At 35.1% G+C, this 16,351-nt stretch overlaps 1 protein-coding gene across 2 annotated transcripts in view; it reads right to left on the bottom strand.

The window, feature by feature from the left end:
• LOC150089910 (genetic suppressor element 1-like) overlaps positions 1-16,351 on the bottom strand; it is a 488,677-nt gene that overhangs the window by 97,299 nt on the left and 375,027 nt on the right. For both annotated transcript variants that reach the window (XM_090389701.1, XM_090389702.1), the window contains exons 6-7: positions 13,723-13,911; positions 4,194-4,385 (exon numbers count right to left, since the gene is read on the bottom strand). In XM_090389701.1, the coding sequence (XP_090245827.1) occupies positions 4,194-4,385; positions 13,723-13,911 (381 nt within the window). The remainder of the gene's footprint in view (positions 1-4,193; positions 4,386-13,722; positions 13,912-16,351) is intronic.

Here is a 16,351-nt window from a genome sequence, read left to right as displayed (position 1 = left end):
AAGCAAAAATTTCATTTCATGTCTCTATTATTAGTATTTAAAAAAAAAATACTAATAATAGAGAATTACTACACATGAATCAAATTCAAAATCTGACCTTCTTGAATCTTGCAACTTATTTCAGGTATCTAACAATTTCAGTGGATGTGCAACTAATCCCCATATTAGTTTTATATGAATTTAAAACAGGTGTATCAAACTCAGAAGTAGTCATAGCCTCATTAGTGGGTTATCGGGAGCTACTAGTAGTGGCAAAACTAATAAAACATCCTGTAATATGATACATTCTCCTCTATATGCAGTTTTATGTTTGTGAAGCTCAACAGTTATTAACTGTTGACATTTTCAAAGCCTTGCCTTTGAAATGTCAAGAGCAACTGCTTGAGTTTCAAACTTTTCCATTGAATTTGTCCAAAGATGGGTAATATAACCCAGAATATCACCAGTGGTATGGCATTGACGGAATCCATACTGGCAATCGTTGATCAGATGGAAGGTTTTGTAGAGTAGTGGTGATTGCAATGTGATGATAATTGGATGGGAGGGATTTGTCGCTCTTTTTAGGAACTGGCTGGATATGAGCAAATTTCCAAGCAGAAGGAAAAAACACTTTTGGAATAAGAAAGTAAAAAAAGACTGCAAAGAACAGGAGTAAGTTCAGGAACACAGATTTTGAGAACAAGTAGAGAAATATCATCAGGATCTCAAGCTGTCTTAGCATCAAGATTTGTCAATATCCTTCTGACATCCTTTTGATGGAAGACCACAGGAGGCATTAAATGGAGCATGTTGGGAATGGTGGGAGGTGTTTTACCAAGATCATTAATATATCAGTTGGAAGAAAAATGGGATGCTAGCAGGTCATTTTTATCCTTGGCTGAAGTGACAACAGAACCATCTGGTTTTGATAGAGATGGGCAAAGGTTAGGGCCAGAGACCAGAGAGACCAGAATTTTCAGCTACCATTCGGGCAAGAAGCAAGTTTTCTGCTCTTAGCCTGTTCAAAACCTAGTTTGGACTGATTAATAACTGCTTTACAATTGTTGCGAGCTTTGGTGTAGGCAGAAAATGAAATTGAAGAATTGGAAACAAGCCAATTACGATATGCAACTTCTCTTGAACAGCCTTAGTACATTTATTGGAAAACCAAGGTTTAGATAAAGAACGAGATTTTAAAGTAGAATGAATTCCATTCCTACAAGAATAATTTCACTGACGCGATCTGAGCAAATGTTGACATCAGAAGTTTTGAAACAGTAATCTGACCAAGGAAAAGAAATCTCGTAGGTCATCCCATTTTGCATTCTTGTAATCCCAAACAACATGAGGTTTGGAATAGCCATGAGATAAAGGCTCCATTGGAGAAGAGAAATCACCAAGTTGTGATCCGAGGTGCCTAATGGAACACTCACTTTGACCGTGTACTTAGAAGGGTTGTTTGTAAGAAAAGGATCAAGTGTGTTGGCTGTATGGTTAGGATTGTCTGGTATTCTTGTAGGTAAATGAACAATCTGTGCGAGGTCATTAGTAATTGCAAAAGCCTCAGCATATCTACCTGTTGGGTCTTTGTGACTAGAAAACAGAAGCCAGCTGGAGTTGTGAACATTAAAATCACCAAGAAAAATTACCTCACTGTTAGGAAAGTTGGACTGGAGAAAGTCAAGTTGCAAAGAGAAGAAGTCAAAGAGCTCCAAATGATTAATGGAGTTTGGAGAACTGTAGAGACAACAGCTGAATTTGACAGAATGAGGGAGAGAAATTTTAAGCCAGAGAAGATCGAAAAGAGGAGATTCCAAATTACCAAGTCTCTGACAGAGAATGTCAGAATGGACACATGCACAAGTACCACCTTTGAGGCATAAGGAATCATACAGCAAATAATTTGGGCAACCGAGATGAGCAGTGCTTGAATCAACCGATTAATGAGATTCTGCCAGAAAAAGTACATGGGGTTTGGCAGACTGCAAGTGGAAATGGACATCATTGAGATTAGAACTGAGACCACGTATATTGGCGAAATGAACTAGGAAGTGTTTGGGAGGTTTAGATCTTTTCGTAGATAAGTTTGCTATATTAGTTTGTGAATTCATGGTGTATTCAATAGTAAGAAAAGGTGGTGGGGTGGGACATGCTGTATGAAGTAGAGAAATTTTTGGATATGGCATACACATACACAGGGTAAGAATATACCCAGATCCTTGATATAATGTGGCCTTGACAATGCCCCCCGCATACACACTACTCAGTGTCTGGCAGAGTAGAGGTAGCAAGATTATACATTAGCTGATCCGGAAGCTTCCTAGAGAGTTACCAGTAGGTTCAGTCTGGTGTACTAACTAGCGGCCTGCAAACACCATTTTAGAGCTGTACCCTTGAAATGTAAGGAAGTTTGTACTTGTCATGGTGTTTATCATAACCTCAAAAGACATCAGTCATACTGCATGATTGAAGAGATGGGGAAAAGTTAGCCAGAACAGCTCTGGAGACTAAACTTCAAGCCTCCAAATAAGCAAAGTGGTGGTATTGCACCAGTTGATGAGAGTCATCTACCACCTAGTACTGCCTGGTAACACAGAGGGGCAGCATTCCTCCGTGTGGTGCGAGCGCCACATCTCGACCCCTGCTTAGATTGGTTCACACCTGGGTGGTGGTTGGGAATTATTGTGTAATGGTTTGGTTTTACTTCCCCCCTACCTCCACAACTCAGCAGTAGCAGAGGCTATTATGCACCAAATATCAGGTCGTATAAAACAACACACACAAAAATAGTGGAAACTTATTGTCCATCCCCTTACGTGGCAACAGCATTAGTCTGACTAGGTTTAAAAATTAAACTATCACTCAATCTTGAACTTAACTACATCAAACTAAGTAAGAGTTTATGTTATATACATTTTTTTTTTTTTTAATGAAAAGGTGCTAGTGTGCTGTACCACTGGAGAAGAGAAAGGAAACACTGGATGCAAGCATGATCATTCAGGCATAAGGAAAACAGAATATAACAATTCTTTTGGCATGCCTTTCAGAACTTTCTCCAAGCAAATACTGGATACTGTGTATTTCTTTATTCCATCATTTAGCAGTATCTTCATGGTGAACCAGTATAATGGTTTCACCACTTGTTACTCATTTAGAGAGGTGATAGAATCTCTGATGAGATTGAAATCCGATCAGATACTTAAGGAGAAATTCTTAAAGGCCTTAACAACTGGGCCTGTAGTTAGCCAATCTCAGGCAAAAGGAATAACATTTGTTTTTTTCAAAACTTATTCCATTTTTTATTTTAGTCCACACATCATACAAATTGCCCCTTGAACACACATGTACATGTGATACACAAGAAAACTATATGAACTATATACCAAAATAACTGGTACACTATGACCTGAGTAACCAAAGCACCGAAATTCTCAAATCTTTAACCATATTTGCAACATGGGGTGCTCTAAGAAATGAGTTTCAGATGACTCACAAAACCAAACTAACATTTATTGTTCCTGCATAGGTGCATTTTGAAAATAATTTGCTGTACTAAAGTTTTTGTTAGAGCTAATTTGTTCAAACAAGGTTTGCAAAGCACTAATTTCTTCAGGTCATCTGGGACCTAGAAAGATTTTCATTAAAATGCCATTTGTTATCATGGGGATTTTACTGTACGTAACATTTGAATATTTATTGCAGACAATTGCTAATACTTCACGTGAATGAGAACATAACAAATAAGTGATCCTATGATGATTGTAAAGCAGTCTGTTATATTTTTTAGCAAGATAAATGAAAGTTGTAACTTTACCATATTCATCGCAGATGAAAATTAACATCACAGTAAACAGATGAAGATCAAGCAATGTCAGAAACATTTGCTATAAAAAAAAATAAACAAACACACACACGGTGATAAGCATATAAGAGTTTCTTTCTAAGTTTCATCCAATAAATAGATTATAATGAAAAAAGCCAGTTTTTTTCATCCATCCATTTTATATAAGAAACTTTTCAACCTTCTAAGTTCAGAGGAAGACAAGAAAAAAACAAACAAAAATGTTTCTTTTAAAAATAAATCAGTGACAGAGAAAACTGAAAATTTAGAAAAGATAACTAAAATCCAAAAGGCAGAAAGGGAGATATGAGGGCATAAACATAAACTAAATTAATCTATTAAAATTGTTACCAATATATATGTTTTCTCTTACCTGTCTGTGTTAAAAGTGGCAGCATTACTAGGGGAAGTTAGCCCCAAAGGTTGGGTTAACAATTCAGGGGGATAGCGGCTTCCAGGATAGAAAGGCACACTAGGATGGGGCAACATGCCAGTAGGGGAAGGAAGGTGTATCATAGGAGGGCGGAGTATACTGTAATGTTCCAGATATACAGGGTCATCCAACCTATAAAAATTGGTATTATAATTAAAATTACATATATATGAATGAAGACATTCATTTACACAGGATTTTCATAAGATTAATTTCTAATAAAATCCTATTCAATAAAGCAGAATTTGAAATAGTCATTTTTGTGATGAGCAGACATTGGATAATATTCACTAAAATTGTGAAAAATATGCTGTAAAATATGTATATCAAATTATACACCAAAATGCTATTATATGTAATAATATTTTTAAAGGTATTCCAGCGTAATCACAATTAATTGACTCAATTTATTTGTATTCAGTATTTAAGATTAACAAAGCTATTAATGAAAAGTTTTAAAATAAGGATCATTTCACAACTCGCATGTGGAATAATGTTTGTTACAGAAAACAACAATTCATTCACCAATATGGTCTGTTGTAAATCTGTGGTGTTTATCATCAAATCATTTTAATAGCAGAAATGGTCAATCTGCATCAGTGGAAGTGATGGGATAAATTTAAAAATGTGATTCCTTGAAGCTTCCACTTAAATGGAAGTTTATGTTTATTTTCATTAAAGCCATTTATTTTCCTTAAAATATGAAATCAGGAATTATTTTTTAAAGCACTGTCAAATTTATTTCTTCTTTTCTCTATTGTCTCCAGGGATGTAATTTGTAAATGAACTTTCTCTACCTCTCCAATTACACTGCTCAAAGAAAGTCCCCATGCATCCAATGGTTACAGAATTAGGTAACCATGCAAAATAAGTCTCATTGAACAGTGAATGTTGTCTAACCAAAGAATCAGAAAGAATGCCTTGGGAACACCAATGGCTGCAGCACCAACAACTTTTTTTTTAATGGAATATACAAAAATAGGCTCTTGTACACAGATAAATTTTATTTAGAGTTACAAAAAGAACTAGATAAGAATATAAAAAAGAACCATGTAGTTATTTTGGGAGATTATAATGCTCAGGTAGGGAATAAGCCAATAAAAAATATTATGGGATTTTATGGAGAAAATAAAGTAAATGGAAATGGATATAAATTAAGAGATTTTGCAACATTTAATAATTTAAAGATAACAAATACATTTTTTATGATATACATAAATATACACAGTCATCAAGAGGTACAATCAATAATAGACTATGTAATAGTCAATCAAAAATTAGCAAAACAATGTCAAGATACTAGGGTGTTTAGAGGATATGATATAAATTCAGATCATTTTTTAGTGGCTTCAAAAATAGAGTTATGAGCTAAATGGAACAAGAGAAAAGCTATTAAACAGGGGAAGGAGGAGTTGGGTTATAAAGTATATCTACTTCAAGAAGAAAGTATACAAAATTTATATGAAAAAAAGATTAAAGACGAAATAAGTAAAACATCGGAGAGAGAACAAATAGAAGAAGAATGGAATAATATACAAAATATAATTCAAAATAGACACTAGGACAATTCAGGAAAACTATAAGAAGAGGGAGGTAAAAGATATGGAATGTTATTGTTATTATTTTGGATTTTAGGAGCATTAGCAACTAAGGCCATATTGCTCCAGGATATGCGGTGGTCATTCCCTGACCTTTCCGCATCCTCCGTATTTGGTGGATCACGGGCTCGAACCCCGGTCTAATCAAGAAGCATGTGCTACTCCTGCCAACCTGGCTACAGAGGCGCCGATATGGAATGAAGAAATAGCTAAAAGTACAAGATAAACAAGATAAATATCTTAAATATATACAAAACAGGACAAGTCAGAATGATATATACAGGGTGTCTCAAAAATATTGGTACAAACTTTTAGGGGAGGTAGGTAACATCTAAAGGAATGTGAATCCAGGAAACGCCACCGCAAGTCGGTACACAGCGCTGTTCATCAGTTCGCGAGAGGGAAAATTTTTGGTTTACTCATTCAAGCAGTAGTCGCCGCACGAAAAGCATGCATCGATATACGAACTGTGAGATAGCAGACATGCACCTAGTGTATGGATTAGCAGAGGGCAATGAACGAGCCACTCAACGAATTTATGGAGAACGCTTCCCAGACAGACATGTACCGGACCACCGTTTGTTTGCGCGTGTGCATCAAAATTTGTGCGATTATGGGTCATTTAGAGGTAACAGGAGCAGTGCGAGCAGACCACGTTTGATGCAAACTCCCGCCATGGAAGAAAGTGTGTTGAATGTCGTCCAGAATAATCCTACTACCAGCACACGTGCCATTGCCTCTGCCTTAGGAGCGTCTCGTTGCAGTGTACAGCGTGTGTGGCACAACGATTCTTTACACCCCTTTCATCTCCAAAGAGTTCAGTTACTGCTCCCCAATATCATCCTGCACATGTGGCTTTTGTGCATGGTTTCTCAAAGAAAGTGTTCAAGACTTGAATTTTCCAGCCTATGTTTTGGTCACGGATGAGGCTTATTTCACTCGGGAAGGCTTATTCAATCAGCACAATGCTCATGTGTGGGCTCACGACAACCCACACGGTGTGCGCCCCCATGTGGCACAACATCGCTTTGCAATAAATGTGTGGGCAGGTATGGTCGGTGACTGCTTAGTCGGCCCATACCTGTTACCATCCCGCATGAACTCCGCTAAATATCGGATCTTTCTTGAACAAGTTCTACCAGGGTTACTTGACGATGTTCCAGCAAATGTGAGACACAACATTTGGTTTCAACATGACAGGGTGCCTGCCCATTATGGAAGGTGTATTTGTGACCATTTGAACAAGCATTTTGGGCGTCGATGGATTGGCCGTGGTGGACCTGTTACCTGGCCCCCATGCTCACCTGATTTATCGAGCCTTGATTTCTTTCTGTGGGGGATCCTCAAATCTATCGTGTATGAATCGCCTGTGGAGACGGAAATGGATCTTGTGGTGAGATTCGCCTGCACTGCTGCTACTGTCAAAGAAACTCCAGGTGTGTTTGACCGTGTCCGCCAATCCATGCTGCGTCGGTGACACGCATGCATCGCATATCATGGTGAAACCTTCGACCATCTGTCGTAACATCATGAAATGCATCCATCTCGTACTCCATTGTTAATATTATGTCAAATAAATGTTTTTCACTAATTACTGTCTTGTGTCATTTCTGCTTCTTGTGCCTCTGCTACTACTTTCCTGTCATGTTTCTGGTTATGGGTTCCTATGTGATTCACATTCCTTTAGATGTTGCCTACCTCCATTAAATGTTTGTACCAATATTTTTGAGACACCCTGTATATATAAACAAGAACGCAATAAAACTAAATATATAATAAGGAAGGCTAAAGCAGAGTCATGGAATAGATTTATAAGCACAATAAAACATGATGTTCACGGAAGACAAAATTTGGCATATAAAATGATGAAACACTTGAATAGCACAGAGAAAGACACTTCAATAATAAATATAATAAACGAAGAACAATGGAAAAAACATTATGAAGAATTGTGGAAAGACTCAACATATCAAACAGAAGAGATACAGTTAGACCCAGTTAGCGACATAGATCTGATAACGAAGGAAGAATTGGAAAAGGCATTGAAAGCTACAAAAAACAGGAAAGCAGTAGGAATGGATGGTATAAATGCAGAACTGATCAAGTATGGAGGAAGTTTTTTAAAAGACAGGATACTAAATTTATTTAATAAATATTGGGAACAATATAAAATACCAGAAGAATGGAAGACAGCAAAAATTATTTCAATATTTAAAAAAAGAAATAGAAATGATACAAAGAATTATAGCGGGATTAGCATACTAAATACAGTATATAAAATGTATAGCAAAATAATAAATAATAGAATTAAAATTATCTCTGATGAAATATTAATAGAAGAACAGGCAGGATTCAGAAAATGAAGATCAAGTACAGATAATATATTTATATTAAAACAAATAATAGAAAAACGAAAAGATTTTAATTTACAAACTCATTTAGCATTTATAGATTATGAAAAAGCATTTGATCAAGTAAACAGACGAAAACTATGGGACATATTGAGTAATAAAGGATACCCAAAGCATCTTACAAAATAATACAGAGTTTATATCAAGGAACAAAAATAGTAATAGATACAGGTAATAAATTAACAGAAGAAAGTATAATAAATCAAGGAGTTAGACAGGGATGTAGCTTGTCACCAATACTGTTTAACATATATATATAACATATGTAAATGGAAAGAAGAAATTAATACAGGTTATTAATACAGAAATTAAATACAAAGAATAGGATTAATACACTGTTATTTGCAGATTATCAAGTAATTATTCAAGATAGTGAAGATAATTTATAAAAAGCAGTATTTAAATTAAACCAAATAACAGAAGAATATAAAGTTAAAATATCAACGATGAAAACTAGAACAATGGCTTTTAAAGGGAACGAAACAGTAAGGACAAAAATAGTTATAGACAATAAAATATTAGAACAAGTAAAACATTTAAATATCTAGGATGTGATATAACATATGATGTCGAAGAAGATATGAACCAGAAATTGGCAAAATTTCAAAATACATGTGGAACAATAAAAAGAACTCTGGCTAAGAAAACAAGGAAAGAAACACAATTGAAATTTTACAAAGGAATGACAATACCAACACTTCTTTATGGTTCTGAAACATGGATACCGAAACAAAAAGACATTAATAGAATACAAGCTGCAGAAATGAAATTTTTAAGATATGTTAAAGGATGTACAAAATTAGATAAAAATACCAAACCTAAATATTAGAAAGTAATTAAAGATTTACTCAATTAATGGAAAAATTATAGAATATAGACAAAGATGGAAAGAACATGTAGAAAGAATGGAAGATAATAGATTCCCTCAAAAGGAAAAAGAGACAGAGGAAGACCAAAGAAAAGATGGGCAGACCTCCTCGAGATCAGAACAGGAAGATCGCCTAATCCATGAAGGAAGATAAGATAAGATAAGGCTCTTGTAAAATCTAGAGGACATCAAGGTTGATTGTCTGGACTTGTCCGCTAGACTGGTTTTATTCAATTGTAACACAACACGATAAATAAATGCCATCCATGAACCAAAGTTCTTGTCATTTATAAACAACAAATAAATTAACAAAATAAAAATAATTATTTTATTCATGTGTTTTTAAAGCTTTTAAGTTTTTAAATTTTTTAAAGATCTCTTCAAGATCACTTTTATTAAAAGTATAAAAATCTTACTAAAAAGAATAATTGGCAGCTCAATCTGCAAATTATTTTGTGTACATCTTGCCCTCTCTTCCACATAAGCTGAATTTGGTTTGAGTTTTATTGGTGCATTAGCAACTAAGGCTATAGTGCACCAAAACCAGGTCATATAAAACAAAACAGTTAAGCTATCAATGACCTAGCGAATTAGGTCACTATGTCCAGATATAACAATACTGATATAAAAAGGTATAAGATATATAAAAATAACAGTAAAATGGTAAAAGTTAAATGCGATTAAAAAAGTTTAGCGATTTTAAATAGGTAAAAACAGCAGATACATACTGATTGTCAGATAACATCTGACAATCAGTATGTATCTGCTCAGCCAGATGACTAAAAGTGGTAAAATATAAAACACGTTTGTGTCTATAACATGGACACTCAGTTAAAATATGAAGAATGGTTAAAACGGTGCCAAAATTCTCACACATAGGACAGTCATATGCCCTTAGCAAAAAAGCATGTGTTCTTGAGTTGCAAACTATTTTTTGCCTTAATATAAACTTAATGTAATGTAAGATACAGATAAACAAAAAGCCACCAGTTTATTTCTGCAAATATTCAAATATTGTAGCATCCTTTTACTTAAGGTAAAACTGATTTTCGGCTTTCTTTTCCTTTGTGAAGTTTTTTGGTAATAGATTGCATTTAAAATGATCAAAGTATCCGTGACTAACATTAAAAGCTTCTTCAGTCACACTTACGTCAAATTCTTCCTTTATTCCTATATGTAAACTTCATTAGAAAATTAAGAAACTGACAAATTCTCAATAATACACAAAGTAAACTGATTTAACAGCAACATGACTGATATAAGCTATCTTAGACTATAGTATGCATGCGATAGACAAGTGGCAATGAATTAACAACAAGGACTTCCTATACCGCAATACCCCACATTGCACTGATAATTGGTACCAAAACTGTTACGTGAAACCATGCTGATTGAGGTATAATTATAATGGGGTTTAATTGAATGCGTACCAGAGAAACAGTCTATAAACAAATTATAATAAATTTATAAACAATTTGAGCTTGATAGCCAATTAAAAGGATTTGAAATAAAAAATATTGCAAAAATTTTATTAATTAAATGGTAACATCATGAAAGATGAGAAACAAAGCTTTATTGTTTATTTTGGTATTTCAGTAATGAAGTCTGAAGTCATCTCTTCTTTTCCCCAGCATACAAGTCTTTGTAGCATCGAATCCCATCTTGTAAAATTTGACTTATTTTGTTGCTACATTCAACATTCGGATCTCCATTCATGATGGCCTCGCAGGCATGCAACCCCCCCCCCCCCCCTGAAAAACTTTCTCCAAAATTCTTTTGGTGCCACTTCAGTATTGTTTTCCTCTTCTTCATATGCAGTTTGCTCGTCAATTTCAAGGAGCAAAATTTCAAGCCATTATCTAAGTCATTTCCATGTGATTCAGTGCAGCCACATACATTGGCAGTGTCCAAAGTTTCGAATCCCAAGTCTTTTCCGATCTTCACAATGTCCTCGAGATTTGCTTGAACTTGCGATTTAAAACCAGTGAAATTATTTGCCAAAATGGGGTGAAACATGCTGCCAAACAGAACACATGTTGTTGGCAGTGATTTCTAGCCAAGATACAGATTTATTTTCGATCATATTTAAAAGGGTACAAAATAAATTGTGAAATGAAAAGTTTGAAAGGCTATCACGGCAAGATGGAATTAAGAATACTAAACACTGTTGCATGTTGCCGCTGACTGCCTGAGGGGATCTTTTGGCACAAGTGCATGTGAGACAACAGAGTTAGCACCACAGCATATATGTAAGTGTACCTAGGCTATGACAATGCAGCATATATGTGTCTAGGCTATTGAATGAGTTTTAATATGTATAGTAAATTTTCAGCTTAAACTTAATTGAAAACAATGTTATAGTGAAACCTGTGCTGTTTGAAGCCATGCTAAGCGAGGTATTGCTGTATATATAAATTTATATATCTACATGAAAATTATGGTAAACTTTAGACCTTTCAAAGTTAAATTACTGAGGGTGGTACCTACAGGATTCGTAAATTCAAAAATATTGTCTATTGCCATTAAGTAATTAATTATTCAATATACAAAATTAACCTGTCAGCAACCACAGGAAATTTTCAAATTCTTCTCCATATGCAAAAATTTGAAAACTCAACAAAAAAAAAATTCAAAACAATTCATTTTTTATGCCACTTATATTTCAATCTTTTCTGAACACAACTGTGAAAAATCCATACTCTATGTTAAAAATATATATTTTAACATGAGTATGGATTTTTTTTAATTTTTGAAAATTAAAAAAAAAAAAAAAAAAAACTTTAGACCTGTCAGTGAGTAAATGCAAATTCAAAAAGCACCCTTCAACTTAGGCTTTGATTAGACCAGGGCATGTCAGTAACAGGAGCAATCTCTGCATGAAACGTGAAGTGCACACGTAAAGTTTGATTCTAGATGATGCATAAATGTCATTAAGCCAAAGAGTATTACAGATTGGGAGTTGCTGACTTTAACTGATTTGTTGGAATGTTCAAAATGAAGCAATTCCCTCAGTCATTTTGTTGCCTTCCAATGAGGCAGGGCTTAAGGACTGATTCTTCTTTTAAATAATTTGTTTATTTGTTATTCTATTTAATGGTCACATTGTGGTAGGTTGTTGGTATCTGTCATAATATTTCATGTGATTTAGCTACAGTGACTTCAAGGAGGTGCCAACTAAATTTAACTGACTTTTAAATGCCTTGTGATTTCACTATATTGACCCTTTTAGTATATTATTCAGAGGCACAATTTTCTTCAGGAAATTTCTGATTTTTATTTAGTTTCTCACATTCTACTGTGTCATATGTTTTTATACTATCAGTTTTGGTATAACCAAAAATGATGGTATTTGTCATTCTGCTTAATTATTGTTAATTTACACACACACACAAGAGAGAGAGAGAGAGCAGAACCTCAAATGTGGCAACACTGGGACTAAAGTATAGCAGACTCTCGATTAACCGGGACACTTCAAGACTCCAAATAAAAAAAATAATAATAAAAAAAACCAACCAGAAATCATAAAATTCAAGTAATAACTAGAACGCATAAACAGATATTTTGCAAATCGTAAATAAGCGACAAGCCGCATTATAAGTCGTCATTGGGAGATTAGTGTACCTATTATTATGTTGTAATCCCCGCTGTCTTCACATCCACCGCTCAAAAAAAAAAAAAAAAGACCAAATGTTTAGTTTGTTTTAGTGCGGCACGTCAATTGTTGTGTTCTGTTGCAGCGCAAAAGGACAAATTTTGTTTCGTTATTTATGTCAGGGATGTCGGAATTTTTTTATAGTAATTTTTTTTTTTTTTTTTTTTGTTTAGAAATTGCAAAAATGATGGAAAAAACGCAAAAGAGCTGTGTTTTCAGTTAAACAAAAACTTGAAATTATTCAAAAGTTTGAAAATAGTGCATCTGTCAAATCTCTAAGGAATCATTATAATAAGGATGTATCAAAATGGCCAAACATTAACAAGTATCGCACGGAATTCAGATTTGTCAATAATAATATAGTAGCAATATGTTATTAGTCATTCCCGAGTTACGTTAAACTCAATGAAGTAAGAAGTCCTGGAATGTATCTCTTATGTATGTTGGGGACTTTTGTATTTTTGGATTAACCGGGAAATTGATTATCCAGGATTTGTTTTTTACCATCTATCCCGGAAAATCAAGAGTCTACTGTATACTGAACACTACCAACTGCAGAGTGGGGCCTTTGTGTTTCTACTACACCATGTGCCAAATTTTTATCAATGGCAAAACAGGATATCCAATATAAGAGAAAAAAAAAAAAAAAAAACATTAAAAACTTAATTCTGCTGAATGACTGTATCTAATTGTTATATATAATTTATAATTGCCGAAACCACAGGACTGCATAAAGCATAAGATTTGTGAAGGTATTTTCAAGTTTTTTTTTTTTTTTTTTTCTTTTTTCAGTTTTTAAAGTAAAGTTTAAGATGTGACAGATTTTTGAATATCAAATTTGAATCCAGATTTTCCAGATTATGCTATATGTTTAAGTGTCAAACTATATTTTATTTTATTAAATCAATAAATGTAATAGTAACGCATACTACTATCTCACCTATATGCAGGATGTGGTAAATGATGGGGAGGTAAGAATGCAGGATGGTACGGATAACCAGCTACAGAAGCAGTAGTTTGATGATCATATGTTGAGATATGAGAGAGGGAATGGCGAATATCATCTACTCCCCTATAGGGCTGAAAACCTCTAGAAGTTGACAAGGAATCATCTGATGTCGTTGGTGGTCTATAATTTAAAAAAATAATAATAAAATTTTTAAAAAATAGAATAGAATAAAAAATATATATATAATTATAAAATCACATAACTCACTTCATAAAATTATTTTATAAAATTATTTATTCATTATACACATATGAAATTTCATATTACGCATAATTTTAGACGAATGCAATATGACATGGAATAGGAAATTATATGAGATCACATGAATTGTTTAGTTGCTATACAGGCAGATGAAGCCTGCATGGTGCTGACTAATAAAATGTGTGCTTAAAGGTGCAATAGCAGAGGAATTTCAGTTCATGTGAATGAATGGATTGTAATAATGTAATTGTGTAATAATTTGTAATGATTGTAATAATTTTGGGTTTTAACATTAATTTTAGCTTTTATGCAGGAGGACCTTGATGTCATCACCATTTTGATGGAATCCATGACAATTCCATTGTAAGAACTGACACCTGCTAGTTCCATTGTAAGAACTGACACCTGCTAGTTCCATTGTAAGAACTGACACCTGCTAGTTCCACTGGTCGACTTCCAAAATGCTGAAGGCTTGTTTTTTCTCAACCTCGAATTTATCTTTTTTGGGGAAGTATGGATTCTGTCCTCTGTCCATTTCTTCCTCTACAAAATATTCCAGACTGAGTCTTCTGCTGCCTTCTTCTGTACATCCATTTATTCTTGTGGTTGAGATGGGAGTGGTTTTGACTGATTTTCTTCTGACTCACTTTTTTCAGAGGTGGGAGGTAGGGATATAGGTGTGGCGGCTGATTGGCTCTTTTCAGTTAGCGAACTCAGAAAAGGCAGGCAAGAGGAGTAAATGATTCTGATAGGGTGTGGTTTGTGTTCTGGTGGTACACTTCCCTGAAACTTTCTGGGCATATGACAACTGGCCACTATTTATGCGGTAGGTGCATTTTCTGGCTTTTTGATAGATGTTCAGCTCTGTTTTCAGTTTTTGAATTTCTTTTATCCTTTTACCACTGGCATGCTTGAGAACATGCAGGGTGCTCTCCTTGGCAAGTTGGTTTTAAAGCTGGACATTCCTTGCTCTCATGGTCTTTGGCACCACATCGAGCACAGGCATGGTTTTGACAACAGGCTGTTTGTGAGTGGCTGTACTTTGTTGCACTTAAAACACCTCAGTGGATTTGGAATGTATATCCTTACTGGGCTGTTTAAGTAGCCTGCATTGATGAAACTTGAAAGGCATGGGACGTTGAAAGTAAAGATGAGAACTCAGGTAGGAATGAAATTCCTGTACTTGCTCATAGATATTTGCTTGACAGATGTCACACCCTGATCTTTCAATTCAGGACAGATCTCTTCTTCAGAGACATGAAGAAGATTCGACTCTGATATGACACAGTATGAAGAATTCAGAATTTTATGGGGATTACAGCAATAGGTATTCCCAGAAGAATAAAAGAGCTTTAAGTTATACCATGGAGCCTTACAAGAGGATGCCCACTTGCAAACTAGCAGATAATGGATATGTGAATGGGACATGGAGTTCACTTAGAGCATGATACCCACATTTCCAATAAGTCTTGACCCTGCCCAGGACCAAGGGAAAGGAGACTTATTGGAATGCAGTTGAACAACTATCCTAGCAGTAAGAACAACCCACTGATCAATCCCAGTTCAGCTGGTCTGAGAACTCCTGTCTTGTCAAAGCCAAAGTGGTGTATTAGGACTAGCCCCCCCCACCCACCAAGGTCCCCTTTTCCAAGTTTTCATGGGTCGTGCTGCATGACTGCAGATACCATATTTCAATGATGTAACCCTGGAAGCCCAGCAGCATCACTGGGAGGTCCTCTCCTCACCTACAAGTGCCCTCATTGAGAGGCCATACAGGCTTAATCCACCTGTACTGCAACTCAACAATTCATCTGATCACACAATCTCCAAGCCTATGCCATAATATGCATTAATCAAAACTCATCCATAATATACATATATGAGGTGTGGCAATAAAGTTCCCTAACTGGTGCTGTTGCAGTCATGTTTAATGAATTTGAAAATAAATGGAAGTGGTATGTTGTAGTTCGAGCTTCCTCCAAAGATGGTGTAAGAGATTGTCCTGTACGCTGACAGGTTACAAGCAACAACCAGTTTCATTAGTAGTGTTAATATTCTGTTACATGATTTTGCAGTGGAGCAACAAACAAATATTAAATTTTGCTTTAAACTGAGAATATCTGCAACATAAACATATGAAATGTTGTTGTTGTTGTTGTGTGTGTGTGTGTGTGTGTGTGTGTGTGTGTGTGTGTGTGTGTGTGTGTGTGTGTGTGTGTGTGTGTGTGTGTGTTTAATGCCATATTAGCTACACTGGCTATAGTGCGCCAAAATGTTGTTGAACCAGTGTGTCTGAATGATATAAGTGGTTCAAAGATGGGCATGAGGACATTTGTGATGATCCAAGACGTGGGCATCC

Source organism: Mastigoproctus giganteus, chromosome 2 (assembly GCF_048544385.1).
Source record: "Mastigoproctus giganteus isolate SK-2022 chromosome 2, ASM4854438v1, whole genome shotgun sequence".
In the NCBI taxonomy this organism is placed as follows: domain Eukaryota; kingdom Metazoa; phylum Arthropoda; class Arachnida; order Uropygi; family Thelyphonidae; genus Mastigoproctus; species Mastigoproctus giganteus.
Note: the sequence above shows the minus strand (reverse complement) of the source record. Positions and strands in the feature narration are given on the sequence as shown.